This window comes from Lethenteron reissneri, chromosome 23, assembly GCF_015708825.2.
Source record: "Lethenteron reissneri isolate LAM-NWPU_2019-01 chromosome 23, ASM1570882v1, whole genome shotgun sequence".
Classification (NCBI taxonomy): domain Eukaryota; kingdom Metazoa; phylum Chordata; class Hyperoartia; order Petromyzontiformes; family Petromyzontidae; genus Lethenteron; species Lethenteron reissneri.
Window position 1 is genome coordinate 21990291 of NC_083801.1, and position 20820 is coordinate 22011110.

General features: G+C 51.7%; 1 protein-coding gene across 1 annotated transcript in view; it reads left to right on the forward strand.

Moving 5' to 3' along the window:
* Nucleotides 1–20820, forward strand: part of GPR158 (G protein-coupled receptor 158) — a 57693-nt gene that overhangs the window by 12431 nt on the left and 24442 nt on the right. Inside the window, exons 2-3 of the mRNA XM_061557695.1 lie at nt 3158–3269; nt 20138–20240. Of these exons, the coding sequence (XP_061413679.1) occupies nt 3158–3269; nt 20138–20240 (215 nt within the window). The remainder of the gene's footprint in view (nt 1–3157; nt 3270–20137; nt 20241–20820) is intronic.

Here is a 20820-nt window from a genome sequence, read left to right on the forward strand (position 1 = left end):
TAATTATACAGAATCAGAATATTGATTTATACTTTAGGAATGCGATGAGCTGTGAAGCTCTTATTCTACAAAAGTCCAGTAGGGGTGGGTCGAAACGTTTCAACAAACCGCAGAAAAACACGATACACCAATGAAGACTGAACAATACAAATGAGACCATAATTACGACAAAGCGTATTGTAAACCTGAATGTGACAATTTGTCAAATCGCCGGGGGGGGAGCAAATCGTGAGATTCCTGATAAATGCTGAATTAAAATACATCTCAGAAATCGCCGCTGAGATCAAAATCGCCCCCCCCCCGCCCCTCCCCCCGCCCCCTTCAGGCCTTGTCAGCAGCGTGACTCACGCCGCGGAGCGAGTTTGGACCGGGCACTCGAATCCTCCCTCCCTCCCTGTCTCATTAATCGACCTGAGCCAGATATGGCTAATTGGGTTCCGACGAGATAGGCAGCGGGTGGTTTATATTTATTAATTTATTATATTTTTGTAAAATTACATTTCGTCTCCTTCCACTCACCCCACCCCCTCCCACCCCCCAGGTTTCTCGATTAGAGCCACCTGCTGTGCTCCCAAACCACGCACACCTTGCAGAGGCGGTTCACCGGCGGGAGGGATGATTGAACCTTACCCCAAACGGCTCGGCCGACCATCAGATGAAAGCCGCGAGACGTCCACTAAAAGTGCCGGGCCCAAGGTGGCGAGCGGGCAGCCCTCAGCCGTAGCAGTAGAGAGGGCGCAGCGGGGGCGGGCGGGGGGGGGGGAGGTGGGACAGTTTGCCCTGGGCATCATCTCCGAGGGGGCCTGAATGGGGACATTATTTGGCATTTTTGCTCTGAAAATCGAAAAAGATTGGCGAGCGACGTGCGGAATTCGCTGTGCAGCTCGCTCACTGCACGGCGATCTGTGCAGTGAGCGAGCTGCACATAGCGCCGTGCAGCGAGCGATGCGCTCCGCCGCCATCCACGGCTCGCTCCATCTCCCCGCCCAGAGCCCACGGGCCGTGACCGCTCCCGCGCGACGAGCGGCTCCATCGGCAGATGAATCGCGCGGCCGCCCGCGCAGCGCGGCGGGCCCCGCGGTGGCGAGCGAGTGAGCGAGCGCCTCCAGACCCCCTCGCTGGCGGTGGCGGCGGCAGGGGCATCAATTACGAGCGCCGTTTCTCCCGCGGGACGGGACGTGTCGATACATCATGCGTGGGTAGACGTGTCCGCGGATCTCACAACAAAACCCCGGCCACCTCGACGCTCTACGGATATGCGGGAAGTTTTTATTCTTCTTCTTCTTGCTCTTGTTTCGCCGCGCTGATCTTAATGGGCTCCCCCGCGTTGCCACGGGCAAATCAAGCGGATGGCTTTGGCTCCGGCTTGGACAGCGTGGAAGGGGAATGCGGCTCGCCGATAGGGGCTGCTCGGAGTGCGTCTGCCCGTGTGCAACGTCACGTGCAGCAGGGGCGCACAGCGCGCCAATCTGGGGTAAGGATCTTCTCGGCGCTGCGCTCATAATTCGGAAATAGCCCTGGGTTCGGCGCTACTGTAAAACAACAAAATACCACGTAACCCTATTAGGCGTAGTTGCATTACGTAAAGGTGAATTGTCCATTAATGCAAATTAATCTGCGTGCGTGTGCGTTCGCGAGCGTGCTTTATGAAGGTCTGGTGAAAAGTGCCATATCGCGCCTGCATTTCTCCCGTGACTAATGATTCGATTATCGAGAATTGTACTGTGGAAGCAAAAATAGACGTAATGCGGGGTGCAGGTAAGACAGTTCTGGGACATTGTTCTAATTTGGTGACCTTGGGATGCATCAGACGGTGGGCAAAACTTCACGCCGAGGTGCTGTCAAAAAACGGAGCGGCTCGTGGTTTGTCATGTTCCGGTCGGGGCAGTGATGTTTGAGAGTTCACTGCTCACAATTGGAAGGCCTTAAGTGTGAATCCTGGTCGGCACTCGACACAGGCCTGCGTCCTCGTGGGACTGATAAAAATGGCGACAACTTTGGTGAAAGTCAGAGGTGGTTGTATTTTGTTTGAGACTGGCCCCTTTCATAGAAATGTGGAAATTATACCACGGCCATGAGGGGGGGGGGTTGGGGGGGGCGCTGTGCTTGTTTGAGCTTGAAGACACTTTCACTTGAGGCTTTGGCAGTGCCAGATTAGCAGATTTTTGTTTGCGTAATGTGGAAGCTGCCATGGTTACGTACGAGACTCGCAATCCGAAGGTCACCACTTCGATCTCCCAGCCCGGCAGTGGACACAATGGGGCAGCTTTCTTAAATAACCCCCCCGCTCTGTCTACACAGCATTATGAACGTCTGCAGCAGAGTTCATTGGTGATCGGCAGGTCATGCACGTTGGGGTAAAGTGTGGGTGATCTAACCTGTCTTCCAAAATGTCTGGCCGGCGCGGAAGAGTAGGCCAAACACACCCTCGAGAGGGTCTCGTCTGGGGCTCCCGAGAGTGGGGATCTTCCACCCGCAGTGGCCAGAACGGGCGATTGCAGGCCTGCGCCTTGACCCTTTAGTTTTAGCAGGAAACCATAATAACTGATGTCGTGGCAGGAAGTTACTCGTGGCATCTTGCCGTGAGGATCGCTCGACGGCGTCTCCTCGTGTTGGTTGAAACATTCCCGGCCTCATCAAACACACGGAGACATTCAACATCTGGGCCCTTGAAATGCGGTGACTGGTCGGCAGAGCGAGGACCTTCCACAAGTTATACCCATACGTTACTTAGCCACTTTGCATTGTGCCTTTCATTGAATATAACAACAAAAAACATTTGTTTTGCCTGAGACACCTCGTCTGTTAAATCCATGTCATTTTCAAATTCATCCTAAAATTGGTGCGTATTTTCCTGCGCTAAGAACCCACAAGTCCGAGTTTGATTTCCTGCGCTTGGCTCACGTCAGTGGTGAGTGTTATCTGAACCCTTCCCGTGTCTCCCCTAAGGTCGACTCAGCCCTAAATGAGTTGTCTGTTGTCGAATGTAAACACGAGCACTTGGGGAGAGCACGATGTCCGGGCGATGCTCTCACCACACCACTTTCTCGTGTTCCGTGGCGGCCTAAATAGGTGCTCGCTGACAGCACTTGCACTCAACAGTCTGTGCAAGCCTACATGGGTGATCTTTGTCTGCTGTTGCTGCTGCTGGCTGCAGGGGCACCCTGAGGCTGGACCTGGACTTACACGGCCAGGAGATCGATCAGTGCGCGGAGGAGAGCGCCGGCTGGTTCGCAGGGACGCACCGGTGCCACGCCAACAGCACGCAGGTACCGCGCCAACAGCACGCAGGTGCCGCAAACGCCTCGCGTGGCGGGAAGCAGACAAGCCTTTGAGAAGCAGCAGCTGCGTTTAGCCGCTTTGTGAATCCGATGCGTAGCCGCGAACGTAAAAGGCTAACGAACAAAATAAAGAGGATAACATTCCGATTTAAAGCTTTCGTGACTACAGGGATTCATCTTCTTGGTTCTTTCGGTAAAGTCACGTAGAATGGAAATAATAAAGTAATAAAAATAAAACATAATAAAATAATATAATAAAATAATTGACATACGTTTTATTTTTTTATTTTATTATTTCCATTCTACGTGACTTTACCGAAAGAACCAAGAAGAAGAGGATAACATTCCGAAATGATGTGACGCTTTCGTGACTGCAGGAATCCATACTCTTTGGTTCTTACGTGACTTTACCGAAAGAACCAAAGAGTATGGATAACATTCCTAAATGATTTTCGCGTCAGATCACGTGAGTAAAATGTCGTGTCGTACAACCCTCCTCCATCCGACACAACCAATGAATAAAGTTGTCACGTGAATTAGCGTGCCCATTTAGCACCGCTTCGGCACACTGGTGCGCTTGTTCGCGATCCACACGGCAATTGGGTACCACGTTTCATTGGTAGTTAAGACCAGCATGTCAGGCAATTGGAAAACATTCTGTCGGGTGGAGGAGGGTGAACGACACACAATATACTCATCCGATCTGACCCAAATATCAATAATGAATCTGAACATTGGTCGCGAAAGCCTACGCGCTTAAAATAATCAATTAACTGCTGGTTCAGCCGGAAAACATCACCACGTCTTAAAAGCTCGACACGGCATAAATATTCCCTTCATCTCTTCCCTAAAGCACTCGGCTCAGCAGGAGAGCCGAGAGACGCGTTGGCATTAGCGTCTCCTCCTCCAGAGTCCGTGGTTGCGAGAGTCTGACATCCCACCCCCCTCCCCATCGGGCATCGATCGCAAAGCTCTTCCCGGCTGGACGCGCACTCCTCCACCAGCCCCACTCCCGTGCAGCTGACGGAAGAACGTTGGGAACAAATAGGCGAAAGGAATATTGGTTCCACCATTATTTCTTCCCCCAGAAGGAATATGTGAACGCCTAATAATCACTGAAATGATTTGTGTTAGATAGAGCCACTCTCCTTTAAGCCGAGGGCATCTCGGAGCGCTGTATACGCGACTTAGATCGCTTCGCGTCTCAACACATTTTAATGGACACCCCCAGCGGCGATTCGACGCCTGGCCTGCAAGTGGGCATCAGTCCGGCAGTAATGGGCGGCGATGATCGCTGCTGTGCGTAATCCCCATTGAGCAACCAGCGGGAAAGTTTTGAATCTAGATAACGTGGACCATGACTCCGGCACACCGTGGCCTGCTCGTAGCAGATACATTCACTGTGAAGCCGACGGCGCTCAGTGACTTTCGTTGTGAATACGCTCGCAGTCATAACCAGGGCGGCCTGCTGGAGTTGAACCGCGAACATTTGCAACGAGGAGCGAACGCGCTACCACCGGGGCCATGCGATTTCTTTCTCCATACTTCGGTTTTAGTCTTCGGTATCGTACCCTTGCTGTGAGGAACAAGAGGGAAAATTAATAACTATTCAAGGTTGTTATTTGTTATTTCATTAATTATGGGGGAGTTCACCGAGCGGCGGTTGGCATTAGCCTATTGCGGCTTTGCAAGCTCGTTTAGTAAACCCCCCTTCGTTTCTCCACAAGTGGACTCGTCCTTGCCAACTGCAGTGCATGACAGTTCAATGTCTGCGTGCACGAATGCACTCAGAGGGGCGTCGTTTGGGACCGCAACTTGAAGATACTATATATATACACGTGATATACATGTACTCAAGGACTTGGCATTAGATACTTCGAGTTGCAGCCAGTTGTTCAGATTGTCCCCATGACTTAATTCGCCGTCTCCCCGAGATTATTCTACATCTAAAGTTTAATTTGGCGATTTTTCTTTATTGCTGTTTGCGTGAAAATATTGGGAGAAATCTTTTTTATTTATTTAGTATTTACCAAAATGGTTTCCCAAGGTTTTTTCAGTTGGGGGTCTCACTGATTTAAACCCTTTGGGATAATCACGTCTGCATTGCCCTAAGCACTATACCACCACTCCACCCCACCACAGCATTATTATTATGTTGCTATCCCGAAATTATAAATCACCTAACATATATTTTAGTTAAAGGTTTAAATAAACAAGCGAGACATTGTATTATTATTATTATCATAAAAAACAATTGCCATTAGACTTCGCCGAATTCCAGCGGTCAGTCAGTGGTAATGGACTCGGGTGTATCTCTAATGGAGGCTCCCATCGTGGGAGTCCCCGCTGCCCGCCTGCGAGCCACTCAGACAAATCGATAAACATCCCGCGACGCCCAAGCCAGGAAAGAAGGCGTGTTGTCGACAAAGCCAGCACACGCCTACACACACACACGCCTACACACACACACACGCCTACACACACACACACGCCTACACACACACACGCACGCCTACACACACACACACGCACGCCTACACACACACACACACGCCTACACACACACACCTACACACACACACGCACGCCTACACACACACACACGCACGCCTACACACACACACACGCACGCCTACACACACACACGCCTACACACACACACACGCCTACACACACACACGCACGCACGCCTACACACGCACGCCTACACACACACACACGCCTACACACACGCACGCCTACACACGCACGCCTACACACACACGCCTACACACGCACACGCACGCCTACACACACACACACGCACGCCTACACACACACACACCTACACACACACACACCTACACACACACACGCACGCCTACACACACACACCTACACACACACACGCACGCCTACACACACACACGCACGCCTACACACACACACACGCGCGCGCGCGCGTGCGTGTGTACGTACGTAGAGTAAGTACACACGCACACGCGCGTGTGCGTGTGTACGTACGTAGAGTAAGTACACACACGCGCGCGCGTGCGTGTGTACGTACGTAGAGTAAGTACACACACGCGCGCGCGTGCGTGTGTACGTACGTAGAGTAAGTACACACACGCGCGCGCGTGCGTGTGTACGTACGTAGAGTAAGTACACACACGCGCGCGCGTGCGTGTGTACGTACGTAGAGTAAGTACACACACGCGCGCGCGTGTGTGTGTGTACGTACGTAGAGTAAGTACACACGCACACGCGCGTGTGCGTGTGTACGTGCGTAGAGTAAGTACACACACGCGCGCGTGCGTGTGTACGTACGTAGAGTAAGTCGTCGTTTTAACGCGGGAGATGCATTCCCGAAAATCGCCGCGTGAAGCGAAAAACGCATTCGGAGAGAAACAGTTTCGCCATGAATAATGTAACGGTAACGTTCAGAGAGACACGATGCACGACTACGCACGCGCAGTAAGATGGCGAGACAAGTAACTGAGGGCACGCCGCCGCGCTGCCGTGTCGTTTGCGCGAACTGTATCGTGCCACTCAGCCGCACAGCTCAAGAAAGTAGTTCGTCTCGATTTAAAGCTTTCGTGACTGCAGGGATTCATCTTCTTGGTTCTTTCGGTAAAGTCACGTAGAATGGAAATAAGAAAATAATAAAAATAAAACATAATTAACGTCGTGAGAAATATATTTAATTTTTATTATTTTATTATTTCCATTCTACGTGACTTCACCGAAAGAACCAAAAAAAAAGAAAAAAAAGTAGTTCGTCGTCAACCATTCAGAAGCTATAGCGGTGCACATTTGGGGTTATAGCGGAGCGCGTTCCGCGTTATAGCGGTGCGCGTTCCGCGTTATAATGGTCGCGCGTTCCGGGATGCGCGAAAAGTGTTCCCTAATGGAAGAAGCACATTATAGCAAAAACGCGTTCGAGTGTGAACACGCGGCAAGTGAGGACTTGCCGTGCATGTAAATACACGCAGGTGTGTGTTGTGTCAGTTCATGCGCTGGCAAAGCAGCAACAGCGGCCACAGTAAAATCTTCACGAGCATGCACACCCCCCCCCCCCCGCCTAAACTATCCCAGCATTCTACCCCAAGGCTCAATTCATCCTCTGCCCCCCACTCTCCCCAAACCTGGCGCCTGCCCCGCACCCCCTCCCGGTTGGTGATGGATCTCCCACGTGTCGCTCGGTGAGCTGGCGCTGCGAGACGCGCACGTGCGGGCCGCGTGACGGGGCAGTGCGCGCGCGTGCGTTCACGTGTGTGCGTTTCCGTGTGTGTGTGTGCGTGCGTTCACGTGTTTGCGTTTCCGTGTGTGTGTGTGCGTGCGTTCACGTGTGTGTGTGTGTGCGTGCGTTCACGTGTGTGCGTTCACGTGTGTGTGTGCGTGCGTTCACGTGTGTGCGTTTCCGTGTGTGTGTGCGTGCGTGCGTTCACGTGTGTGTGTGTGTGCGTGCGTTCACGTGTGTGCGTTCACGTGTGTGTGTGCGTGCGTTCACGTGTGTGCGTTTCCGTGTGTGTGTGTGTGCGTGTGTTCACGTGTGTGCGTTTCCGTGTGTGTGTGTGCGTGCGTTCCCGTGCTTGCGTGCATTTGTACGTACGTGCGTGCGTACGTGCGTTCACGTATGGGCGTTTCCGTGTGTGTGTGTGTGCGTTCCCGTGCGTACGTGCATTTGTATGTGCGTGCGAGCGTTCCTGTGTATGCATGCGTGCGTGCGAATATGGTACACGTGGCCCGTCCGCTGGGCATGCGTGCTCAGCGGACAGAACGCGAGCGCTGCGTGGCAAGCAGCTCGCCAGTTGTTGCTCATCGATTATCCGCGGGCGGATTGTCCAGGTTGCAGATTAATCGTGCTTGCGAAAACACAATACGTGCTGTGCTGTATATACATTAACAGTGTGCACGCTGTCGTTTGATAATTAGCCGCTCCACGCTCGTCGACGTGATGTATGGATTTCACGTTAAAATCCTGTTAATTTCCTACTGCCTCAGAATTCCACGTGTTACATCCCACAATACGTTCTGAATGATAACTTTTTTTCATTTTTAGAATGATGCTCTGCATACATCCAATAATATTGTCTTTTATACATTTTTGTCATCAGTATTTTCCGATATAAAAAAGTGGTCGGCCACACTCCGGCACAAGGGGCTTGCCGCTGCTCTGTGATATTTCCGATGGATTCAGTGCCCCCTGTAGCGATGCCTACAGCAGAATTTGATTGCATAAAACTACAAGCTAAACCATTTTTTTATTTTACCAGGTAAGGCACACTGAGCTGCATAGCTTTTTTTCGGAAGCGACCTGGCCACAAACGGTAGCTCAACGAAGTGGCTTATCACGTGGACATTTACAGCAGCCAAAGCGCATGCTTCTAAATGTGAAAGGAAAACTCAGAGTACCCATTAAGGACCCCCATCTCTAAATTATATTCTTTCCCGGTCATTGAGTAACGGCCAATTGCACGTATTACTTAGTCACCGTGAATGTTACGTGATTTTGTACGGCCGTTTAATCAATCCACTATTGGATGAGGGCCTGCCCATGCAGTCTGGGTCACATGGGACTTCTTTGACCATACCCAGCGCCACAGCTACATTTACCTATTCGACCAGAATTTAACCTACATTTCACACTCCTCCTCGCTTTACCATCCATTCTCGTCGAATGTGCTGCGTTGAACTGTGATTACGGTCAATAGCTGTTGCACGGCGGTGGCTTCGTTTTGTCTGCGCGTTGCGTTGGCGTCATCTCATGTTGACACGGGCAGCTCTCCCTCGAGCTGCTGCCCGTCCAGCATGTTTAGCGGTGCGCATGAGCCTGCGGCAGGGGAGAGGGTGGCTGCTTCGTCAGGCCAGTTGTACTCATTGTATGATTTACCGAGAAAGGCCGAAAGTGCAAACAGACGTCGAGTGGCTGTTATTAAACCTTGGGCGCTTGAGTGCCTTGCGTTGGGCCGATGTGTCCGCTGTGTTGGTAGGGACCACTCGAGGTGTGGGAGTTGTTGTGACAAGATAAAATTAGATTCGTCAAACGTGTGTATAATATTACAAAAGTACAATGCCAGCATCACTCGAGTCCGCTAATCTTTCAACCGTATGTGTTTTTACAAGGAAGAATGACTCGTGCGGTGTTGTCAGTTGAACTGCTATAACAATTGTTTCTGCACAAGAGCATTGGATAATCATAATTTCCGGCTGTTGCCCTTATTCAATGGAGAAGATGGAACCGAGAGGCATTGGCTGTGTTTGGGTAAGGCCAAATCACCAACACCTAAACTATGAAGATGAAAGGTCAATGTAAATATTAAGCGATTGCGTAATTACACGGTGTGTACTACCTGCAACGTCGTCACGTGGTTCACAAAGTCCGTGGTCGTGGGCCAACTGAGAAGTGCGCAAAGAATCTCGGTGAATGCATGCTTGGAGTCACGTTGAAAGGCAGAAAGAGAAACGCAAGAAGATAGAGGTGAGGTCAGTTACAGAGTTCAAACTGTTTAGGAAAGTAAATAAGATTGGGCAGGACATGTTGCTATAAGGAATGGTGGCCGGTGGACAAGAATAACAACAGAGCAGCATCCGAGGATACGGAACGCATCTGACGGAGCGTCCGCCGTAGAGATGGAGCATTGAAATCAGCTCGTGTGCAGAAGGATTATTATTATTATATTATTAATATTATTACATCATTATTATTACATCGCAGTGAGCGATGGCGGCGACTTGGGGAAGGCCTTCATCCAGCAGTGGATTGAGCATACTATGCTTCACATGAAAAGAAAAAAAACCCGCAAAGCTACCGTGTCTCCGAAAGGAAACTCATATCGAGTAATGCTGAATTATTCCGCCTTTTGTTTAAGGTTTTGCATTCCGAGAACGCATCATCCCTTTTTAGATTGCGCTCCATATCGTTTGGCCTCTGGGTGTCCCTGTATCAGTGCGAACGTCTCCTCCTGAAATCTATTTTTGACTCTCCGTTAGTCCACGAGATTTGTTTTTTGTATTTTGTCTCGAGGTGTTACTGATTAATTGGGAGAGCCAACTTTCCAATTAATGCGATGTTAGTTTTTTTTATCCCGCACGCACCTCTCCTGCGACACACTCTGCACATCGTCTCCTGAGCCTCCTCCTCGATTAACGAGCTCGTGTGTTGCTGTTATTGTTGTTTTGCAATGTATTTTGCTGAAACAGTCGTCCAAAGGATAATGAAACCTCAAAACAAACAGCAATTTTTTTCTCGAGGATATCTGCCCAGGCGATGGCTCCCGGCGGGTCTGACGTGAGTTTGACGTTTCTGTGAGTGATAAAATTAAATGTAAAATCACAGCAGGAGTGGTGCTCCATTGGGCTCATGCAAGATCACGATGTTAGCGTGGCCAGAGCCGTTAATGCAGCTGACGCTTTCTCCCCTCCACTGCACAACCACAGCTGCTGCATGGCCGACACGTGACTTCCAAGATGTGCCCTGACATTCTCCCACCCATCTGTTCTTACACTCGCAGACATACCCACAGACTCGCACAGAGACCCACAGACTCGCACAGAGACCCACAGACTCGCACAGAGACCCACAGACTCGCACAGAGACCCACAGACTCGCACACAAAGACCCACAGGGCCACACAGAGACCCATAGTTCCGCTCTAACCGTCTCTCCCACCATGTGCTCTTGTTCGCCGGACTCGTGGAGACCGCTCCCCGATGCCGCGGCCGTGGCAACTTCCCCGCCCATCGCGTGCCCACGGCTCCCACCCAGCGCCACCACCACCGTGCTCGTCTCATCGCATCTACAGCACGCTGCTGCTAGCTTCTCTTCCCGGACCTTGCCATTGCGTCCCCCTGTCTTGCTAGCATCCGATAGAAACGAGCCGTGCGACTTGGCGAGGCTTTCGTGAGTAAACAAGCGGAATCATGAAACCCAAACGACGAATTTTCGAGCTGCTTAGAATCCAGCACTCCGATCCGCACCTCCTGCCTCACTGCAGTGACGTCACAACTAATGTGCCAGACGTTCCCCTGAGGAGCCATCACAAAACGCCTCTACGCCGTGGGGTATATATTTGTTTTGTACAAAAATATGCTTACATTGCTATAAATGTTCACAATAACCCGCCCAGGTCGCTTCTGAAAAAGAGCTATATAGCTCAGTGGGCCTTACGTGGTAAAATAAAACATATTTGTTTCAATCGTGTACTAGATTCCTAGCCCAGGCTGGTGAGTGATAAATGAAATCTGACCCTGGGTGATCCTTCATGAACCCGCACCGAGCAGCATGGTGAAGCACGGTGAAAACAACCCGCGTCACTGACGCGGTGTGGTGAAGCCATTTATCCAGCAGTGGATCGATCAATGATAATATTATCGTCTCATTTTTACACCGATATAAACATCCCCCCCCCCCCTTTAGTATAAATACAGCAAAAGACCACGACCTAATTCCGCTCCACGGGGCTCTACGCTGCAAACTGGGGCCCCCGAACCGGCGCAGACGCCCGGCACGAAATCTCCATGCGCACAGTCATCCCGGTAGTACGTTAGGATCTCGTATGGCGGCTTAGCGCTAATTGACTTAGTTATGTCAATTGCAGTTCTCTAATGCAATCGAGCAGCTCTGAATTTAATTTAAAACTTGGAACGCCGATTCTGCTCTGGCTCGCGTCCCCGAACGCGGGAGCCATCGCTGGCTGCCGTGGCGCTTTGCCGGCCCCTTCGCACCCGACCGGCGAAGGAACGTCCCGTCACCGAGCGCGGAAAGAGGCGGCTGATTGATGTCGTCCTCGCTCGTTGGTGAAGCGTGGCCGGGGTGGGGTGGGGTGGGGGTGCGATGGTGGTGACATGGCCGCGTTTGCCGCTTGAAGCAGAGGATCGCGGCTCGAGCTCGGCAGCCACCCCCTCTGGTTGACGCTGTGCGCACGTATCGGCCGTACAAACGCGTGCCGAGTGTGCCTGTGAAAACGGTTGGACGTCTGTGAAAAACATCTTCATAGTTCATCGGATTGTGATTCTGTGTCACTGTGGACGTTAAAGGTAGCCTGGACTCATGGTCCAAATTTGCCGAAGTTTGATGAATGGTTTTCAAATTGCTGAGTTGGGAAGCCACGTAGAAACTGGTAGACCTTTGCCCACCTGCAGGCTGATGCTAATTTCACCTTAATGCCGCACATGGACTTGCTGCCACCGGGGGTTTCCTACCGCCGGGCGACTCGGGACTGCTGGAATAGGAGGCACGGCATCGATTTTACGTTATAACGACGACAATCATGATGAAGATTTCTCGTGTAGATCAGGAGTTGGATCCTACAGCCCGTGGACCGTATCTCGCCTTTGAGGCCTACCACCTATGGCCCCATGAGGCCCACCACTTCCAAATGGGCCACAACGGAGGGTGCCAACTCCTGAGCTACAATACATTGGGACATATCATGCGAGGCGATAACTGTACGAGAGGATACCTACGTGCGAATTAATTGTCTTGAATGGTGGAGTATAATTATAATTATTTCGTATGCACCATTGATAGAACCCAGGTGGTTTAATGCTCTGGGTAGACATTTCCCAGCATGGCTACCTCAAGAAGAGAGCATCCTGAACAGGTGGAGACGCTTCCCACGAACTATATTTGCCCATCTCTTTTAGCTGCACTAATCAGATATCGACAGGGGAATATTTTCTTGAGCAAGCAAAACACTGCGTTTATAATTTCCCTACTCCCAGTTTCTTGACTTCGCTGCGAGGGCCTCTTGCACGAGACGTCCGTGTTCGTGTGTGAGGCCCGCCAGAGGTATCTGGATGCCCTATTCGGCCAAAGCGGCAAGGAAAATGTTCCTCACCACGGCTGTAGACGCCGAGGCCCAGGGAAGGCCTTGCAATGAAACGCCAGATTTAGCAGCTAATGAGGATGAGAGGGCTTTGCGCGGATTGTGACCTCCGTTTAAGACCCCGCGATGTCAATCACGCGGCCGGTGCATCACCGTTGCCTATTACCCTCACAATGGGGTTAGTGTTTTTTTCCCCACTCACAAGTTTATCGAGAAACGAACCTTATGGCGAGACCCCGGGGTCCCGAATAAACGGAAGTCAAAATCGTAATGAATTAGTTTATTTTTGACGACCCCGTTCCACCGCGCACATGAACTCCGCGACCCACCTGGCGCGGATCATTTTGTTGTTGTGTCGTCCAAGCACAGCAGCGAGGACGAATGCGCAGAAGAAGCAAAACTTTAATTATCGCATCGTGTGAGCTCGTCGAGTGGGACAGATCGCCGTATCGGTCGCCTTCAACAGACATAAAATGACGTCGCAACGCAGTTTATGCGAGAGCCGGGGGCTTATGGGACCCCGGGGTCCCGCCATAAGATTCAAATAACGACGGTACTTTGCTCGTCGGATCTCAGAAGCTAAGTCGTCTTTGAGCCTGGATGTTGCTTGAAGTGGCAACCACCGTTCACAATTGGTATTGACGGCTGCTGTGCACAGCTACGTTGTTGGCAACAGAGGGACGTGCGGAATTCGACATTGTTAGACTGCACTTCTATGCTCCCGCATCTATGCTGCCTGCCTTCAGCCTGCACTAACGAGCGTGGCTTCTAGCAGGTGCTCGCTAACAGCACTTGCTCCAACAGTCTGTTAAGGCTATATGGGGGATCTTTGTGTCCCATGGCCCGGGAAGCGAGTGCAAGCAATGTTTTGCCTTGCAGCCCGGCGCAACCAAGTTACGTGCGGCGTGCGCGTTCGGTCGTTGAAAACGACGAAGGGAAAATCAAACACTCTCTGGGTGAGTGTTCGTGCCTCGTGGTCAGCCACCACCCCAATGGGGAGCGCGAGAGCGGGCGCACTGGAGACCCGACGGGAGGGAAGAGCCGCCCTGGTGTCTCCCTGCTGCCCCCACGGCAGTGCTCAACTGAGTCACGACAGCGGCCAGGGGTAGGGTCAGGACGAAGGGGCCTAATTGGCTAGTAATTGGAATTATGGTCTCAGTGACTCCTGCTGTTCGGGGTTTGGAGTTGCCATCTAATTGGCGTGCGTTGTCGGCATTAGACTCGGGATAGGCTGGTGCGTTGTAGGCGCGAGCGTCTCACTGGTCGGGCTCCGCTCTCATTGAGTCGATCGTGGCCGGTTCCATCGTCTCAACACTCCGTGCGTTTCCTTTGTGCCTCGCGCGTGCACGCCGCTGGATCGCGGGGGATTCTTCGTCCGTTCCTTTGGGGAGGGATGGTGAGATGGGATGAGCTGACAGCCGAGTATTTTCCCCAGAAGCTATCCAAGTGCTTTGACGTTTTAGCCGTCGCTTAAGGGCCCTGCTTTATGGATGCCGCCCTGAAAATTGCATAGCACTGCGTCTGGAGGAGATGGACAGACAGTCAGAATCGTTGGATTTCACAGAAGCCGTGAAATACAAATATACATGAGTCCACGATGTTTCTCAACAGCAAAGAGTGCCGCCGCTTGGTCAAACAAGCACCGGGGGCCGTTCTCATTCGCGTCGATGTTTCCGATATAGCGGTGGAAATTCCACATTACTATAGTAGGGCCAGTGTATCTATTGCTCAAAGCTCACTCCTTCAGGCTCCCACCCATCCAGAGAGGCATACGAGGGATTTTGAGCTTTGGCTTCGCGCCTCCGAGCGCTCGATCAAACATTGCATCCGACTACGTGAAATATGCGAGCATTATAATTGTGATTATTATTAATACAACGATTGACTTTTCACAAAGCGATCGTGTGCCGAGTCGCCCCCGTCCGAACGAGATTTGAACTCGCGCGGCCGATGATAACGATCGTAAGCGACGGCGTTTTCGCTCCGCTAAACTGCGCAAAGCGTCATGTCAGATTTGCCAAATTGCAGCCCTGCGGTATAAAAACGTCTGCAGTTAACAATTAAAATCATCTCGGCGCCACCACAAACTTTGCAAATTGGCACGTGGTGCCGGGGTCTCGAGAGCCGGGTAAATGTTTGTTTCCAGTGTCCGCGTATTGTCGCCCTGCTCTCTTGCGACTGTTATTTCTGTTTTAACTCACGATGCCGTGAATCCCGCGACCGAAACACGAACACAAAAAATGAAAGGACCGGACTAGCAACGAGATTCGGAGTGGGTGGTAACCGTAGCGTGGCCTTGTTTAAATGGGAGTGGGGGGGGGGAGGTCACAACGCCGCACGTGACGAGTAAACGACGCGATCAGCCCTGGCTCACCTCCCCTCCCTCCCCCCGTCTGTGCTTCAAAATCAGAATCTGTATTTACACTGGAGGAATCCGATGAGCTATAAAGCTCTTTTTTCACAGATGTTCAGCAGGGGCGGCTAAGAACGTTGCAGCGACAAACAACATGAAAGTACGACAGGAGTTCAACGTAGGTGAAGCCCACTGAGGCATTCATTTGTTTTTCAGAAGCCCCCTGGCCACAAGTGATGGCTTACGAGGAGAGGCCGAGGTAAAGCCACGACTGATATAAAATATTGTACCGTCATGCTTTGTTTGGTTGAATTGACTAGACGACTTTAGAAGGGGGGCTGGACCTTCAACGGCAGCTCCCCCATCCCACCTCCCAATGTGGGATGGGGAAGCTGCGGATCCTGTCCCCGGCGTGGAAGACGCCGCCAGGTGCAGCTCCAAGCCTCGCGGCCGAGCGAACCCGGCCCCTGGCGCGAGGCCCGCCGCTGACCCTCGCCCCGAGCCGTCCGCCGCCGACGTCCCTGCCCTCCTGTTCACTCCGCGGGTTTTAGGTGGTTACAGCGCCCAGCGTCTGGCCACCAGCGAAGGCTGCGCTGCGAGCGCACTGCGCTCGCCTGACCGTCTTCGCGGATGACCGCGGCGATGCTCGGCGTGTGTTAAATTAATCATATCACTTTTAAATGATAATGTTGTGAATTATGCTGAAAACTCATTATTGCCATCATCACCATTGTCGCAGCAGCAGCGTCTCTCCGGCAGTCCAAGTGCGCACCGCTCCGCTCTCAGATTGCGCTATAAAAAGCAGCGCCGCGGGGCTGTATGCTCGCAAAGTGCTAATCAGAGCTCTGAGTTTTGGCTTCTAAAAGTGGGAATCGGTCGATCGGAGAGCCTGCAGCATCGGTGAGATAAATACGGGGACACGTTTCTCTCCTTTACCCGCGCCTCCACCTCCCCCGCACTCCCACCTCTTGTCTGCTTCTCCATCCCCTTCCAAATCCGCTACGGCCACCAGACCTTCTCAGTCTTCGCACCCTGCGTGCACATCATGGAAGGACTCTTGCACCATTATCAGAATATATATTTTTTCTCATAGTATTTTTCTCTTATCATGCTTGTTTATCCAGGGAAGCCTCGCTGAGTCGCATGACTCTTTTTGCTCAGGAGGGTCCTGCCAGGTTTTCGCATTAGTGTGGCGATGATTGCCATGCAGAATCCAATTGAGTAATATGCACGTATTTTAATTTAAGTAACAAATTCGGACCATGACGCCGGCACACGGCGGCCTACTCTTGCGAATGACGTCAATGGAGCTTTAAGGTCCACTGTGAAGCAAACAACACGTGGTATTTTAATGAGTAATACCACACCACGGCAGTATTAATCGGGGCAGCCGTTAGATTCGAACCGTGAACCTCTGCAACAAATGGTGAATGCGCTACTGCTCGGCCTTGTTGCTACCCTAGAATCATCATAGTCAACAGCAGCAGAATTACCATAAAGTAGTATGAGCACCATCTATCAAAGAAATCATGAATATCAATCGTAATGAGCATTCATCATCAATCATCATCATCATCATCAAGCAGCATTACCGTAATACATGTTTTTTCAACCACACGGCCTTCTGAGAGTGCGCACTTCCAGATGCATACGAAGCAGCTGTGATGTCCGCTTATCTGTTTCGTTCAAATGGGGAGTGGGTGGGGGGGAATGACGGCGCGCGTGTATGCATGTTGAACTTCTTTCACACCGTACGTAGCCAACCGTGCTAATCGGAGGCACGCATTGCGCGCTCGCGCCAAAGCCCCGCGTCCTCGCGGCGGGGGGGGGGGACTTTAATGCTTCGGCCGAATATAGCTTTGCGCAGAGGCTGGCACGGCTTAGTTATGTAAGTCAATTCCTCTGTTGTGCCAGCGTCAATCTCCCATCCTCTCTCTGCGTTCTCCGCTACTGAGATGTGTGATAATTGCACGCACGTTTGTGAATCGCCTTGGTCGTCATCATAATCGTCGTCATCAGCCTTGGTCGATCCGCTGCTGGATGATGGCCTCCCTATACGCCACCATCATTTCTCATGATCCTGCGGTCCAGTAAGCCGCCGACGATCTGCACAGGAGCCGGTTTCATCGCCGCATCTCCCCGGTGGACGTTCTCCCAGAGACCCGGACGGCAGTCCTCCTTGGCCTCGACTCCGTCAATAGTCTCGACCATCTGCCATCGTCCGTTCCAGCGACGTGTCCTAGAACACGCGCGTCAATGTTTTTCCAACCCTACCGATTGAAGCGGTGGGGCTGGCGATGTTTTTGTTGTTGTACCCCTACGGAGTTTCAAAGGTAATCGTACTGCTTCAAAAACAAAACAAAAAGGTCGACAGAACATGTGCTTGAATAGCAATATCCAGTGAAAGGGTTTAAAAATCGGCAGATTAAATCGCTAGTCTCGGTGAGTATGATACATGTAACAACACTCAAAGGCAAATATACAACTGTGGCAGACTCGTGGGGCAAGTGCTGCTAGCGAGCACCTATCCGTGCCACAGAGGGTTTGCTGGTGTCAATGACACCACTCGGCCACGAATGCGTTTGTCTTCCCGTTGTTGGCATTGACCACACCGCTGCACCACGTCCTCGGGTTAAACTGAGTCGACCTAGAGCGGGCCCAGACAAGGTCGGAATGGGAATGACTGTGGGTCTGTGTGTGTGTGTGCGTCGGGGGCTGCGGATCAAACTCGTGGCTGTCGTGTGCCCGAAACGACGGGCGGCAACCACTCCAGAGCGCTCCGCATCACGCGGGCATCGCGCAGCACGCTCGCACAGCGTGTACAGGTGCTTGTCTTAAACGACATTTGATTAGGTTGTCTTTTATATTACGTGCATATATTACGATATTATATGAGCGTATATTTATAAAATAACATATATTCTTTTAACAGTGACATTTTAGTAAAATTCATATTTTAAATTGAAGATGTAGTTTGATTGCCGTGGGTCGGCGAATGATTCGTGGCCGACGCAAACGGCCGCGGATTCTCTCGGGCACCATCCGAGAAGACGTGCGCTGTGGTGCCGAATGGTTTGGCCCGTTTCACCCGCTGATGGTACGATCCTCTTACCCGCTGATGGTACGACTCTCTACCCGTTAAAAGTGCAGTTTAACACGTAGAAACGTCGTACTCAATTGTAAATGTTGTGGATTTACTCTCCAACACACCGGTGAGCTGAAGTAGTAAGTATTTTACCTTTTGTTTACGTGACAAATCCATTACTAATTGGCTGTGTCGGGTGGTGGAGGGTTACGACACGTTTAATACTTACGCAATTTAACCCAAAAACCTTTATTATGAAAAGTGCAGTTGCCCCCTTTGGCTGTGTGGGAGCACTGCGCTGAAAGAGAATGGGGACTTGAGTTAAATCTTTCCCCGCCGAAAGCGATTGGTGTCTTTTTGGTGAAAGAAGATCTGAACTGGCACTCCACTGCAGCCGATGCCCTGTGGCGATTGAAACAACGTTAGAGCACGTTTGATTCATTCACACACACACACACATATTTGGAATCGAAGGCACTATCATGGCGTGTGGTGATCCAAGGTCGCTTCCGATTGATTCCAGTTTGCTAAATTAAAATCCACCTTGCAACTCGAGCGGTGTCTCCGGCGCGAAGGGGCTTCACTCACTGCCAATGTGCATCTCGCAGCCAATCAAATCAAATGAAACAAGAGCCTCGACACAAAAGGGGCTTCCGCCGCTGCGTGTCTTGGCTGCCGAGACACGCGTCGTAAGCACGGCCACAAAGCACACCCGCAGCTCGGCACTACGAGAACAGAAAAGTCCTGAAACGGGGAAAAACAGCGGGATTATGAGTATGGGCTGCACGCTAAGATGTCCATCGCCACTCCTGTACATCCAACACACGACCTTGTGTGTGGACGTCACGCAAAAATTGCGCTGTAATGTCAGTAGCAAGTGATATCAGAACTGGCCCTGAGTCTCTATCAGCACTGGGGATAAAAAGGCGGCTGGGCGTGGTGCTGGCCACCCAACCCCTCTCGTGCCATGCTGGCCTTAATAAGTGCTCACTGTCAACACTGGTCTCAACAACCTAAGCAGGAATTCATTTCGCACTGAATAATTTCCGAGTGGCAACAAGACTGGAATCCGCACACGACTCGAAGCTACCTCATTGCAGCAGGTATACTGGATGTGGTGTGCCACTGCACGACCGAGCTGTACTGGGGCCGTGCCAAGCCAGCCCTTCATGGCTCAGGTGGAGATATATTAGTGTTCCGCTGCAGGAGCTGAAACCGCTCAAACGACGTCACACGCGTCGTATGTAGACGGCACGGTGACGCCGTGTTCTCACGCTGTGCCGACTGACGTGACGAGCAATGAACGTATCATTTGTCTCCGCCCCTGGCCCTGCTTGGCCCCGAGCCAGCTTCCGTTTCTAGATTAAAAGCTAATTTCTTCAGAACTGCTTTTTGTGTTTAGAATGTCCTTCCGCCGTACCTCCGATTTAACGCGGTTGGTGACGTACCGTGCGGAGGAAGCTCATCATGCATACAGACACACAGCGTGGTTCCACCAACGTCAGCGTAAAACCACCCACGCTGACTCGCGCCCAACGAGCCAGTGGCGAGGTGCAGCGGTGAGCCACACAGCGGGACATGGCCTTTGTCTCCGTGTGCGCGAGCGCAGTGCGTCGCAGTGCGGGGCCAAGGCTTCCGTCTGGGTGCCTACACCTGCGTCTGCAGGACGGGGTTCTACCGCCCGAAAGCACACGCCAACGACACCGGCGGTGGTGAGTGTCGCAGCATCGGCGGGGGTAGAGACGGCGTGGGTTGTACTTTTTTTTCTCTCTCTCTTTCCGGGAGACACAGCGCTGACCGCTCCGCGTTTCGGCTTAACGCTCTCGCCGGGTTCTGTAGAAGCCACGACAGGCGTTGTGAACCCAATCGATATTGACCTGAACGGGCAGAGCGTCGGAATGTGCGAGCGTCTTCAAATGCCGGGCAAAAGCCAAGCGGCAAGTGTGAGCGAGTACGCCTGCAAACACATGTTTAAGCTCAAAAATCATTATAACGATAATAAAAATGAACAGCAAAACAAAAACGCGAGTTGGGAAATACGTGTACAATGAACTTATTTCGCGCTGTACGTAGCCAACCGTGCTAATCGGAGGTGCAGGGGAAGGACAATATTTGAGCGTCAGATTGAGCATCGGCGTGTCACTCCGTGTGCGAGGCCATGTCAACCGCCGTGACGACCTCAGCGCTCACGCCGCGTGAACCTGAGCACGTGCTCAGTTTGAGCGAATTTTAATGATTTAGATGGAGGCTGTCGAATAGAGAGGTGGGAATATTGGCAAGAATGTTCCTGGG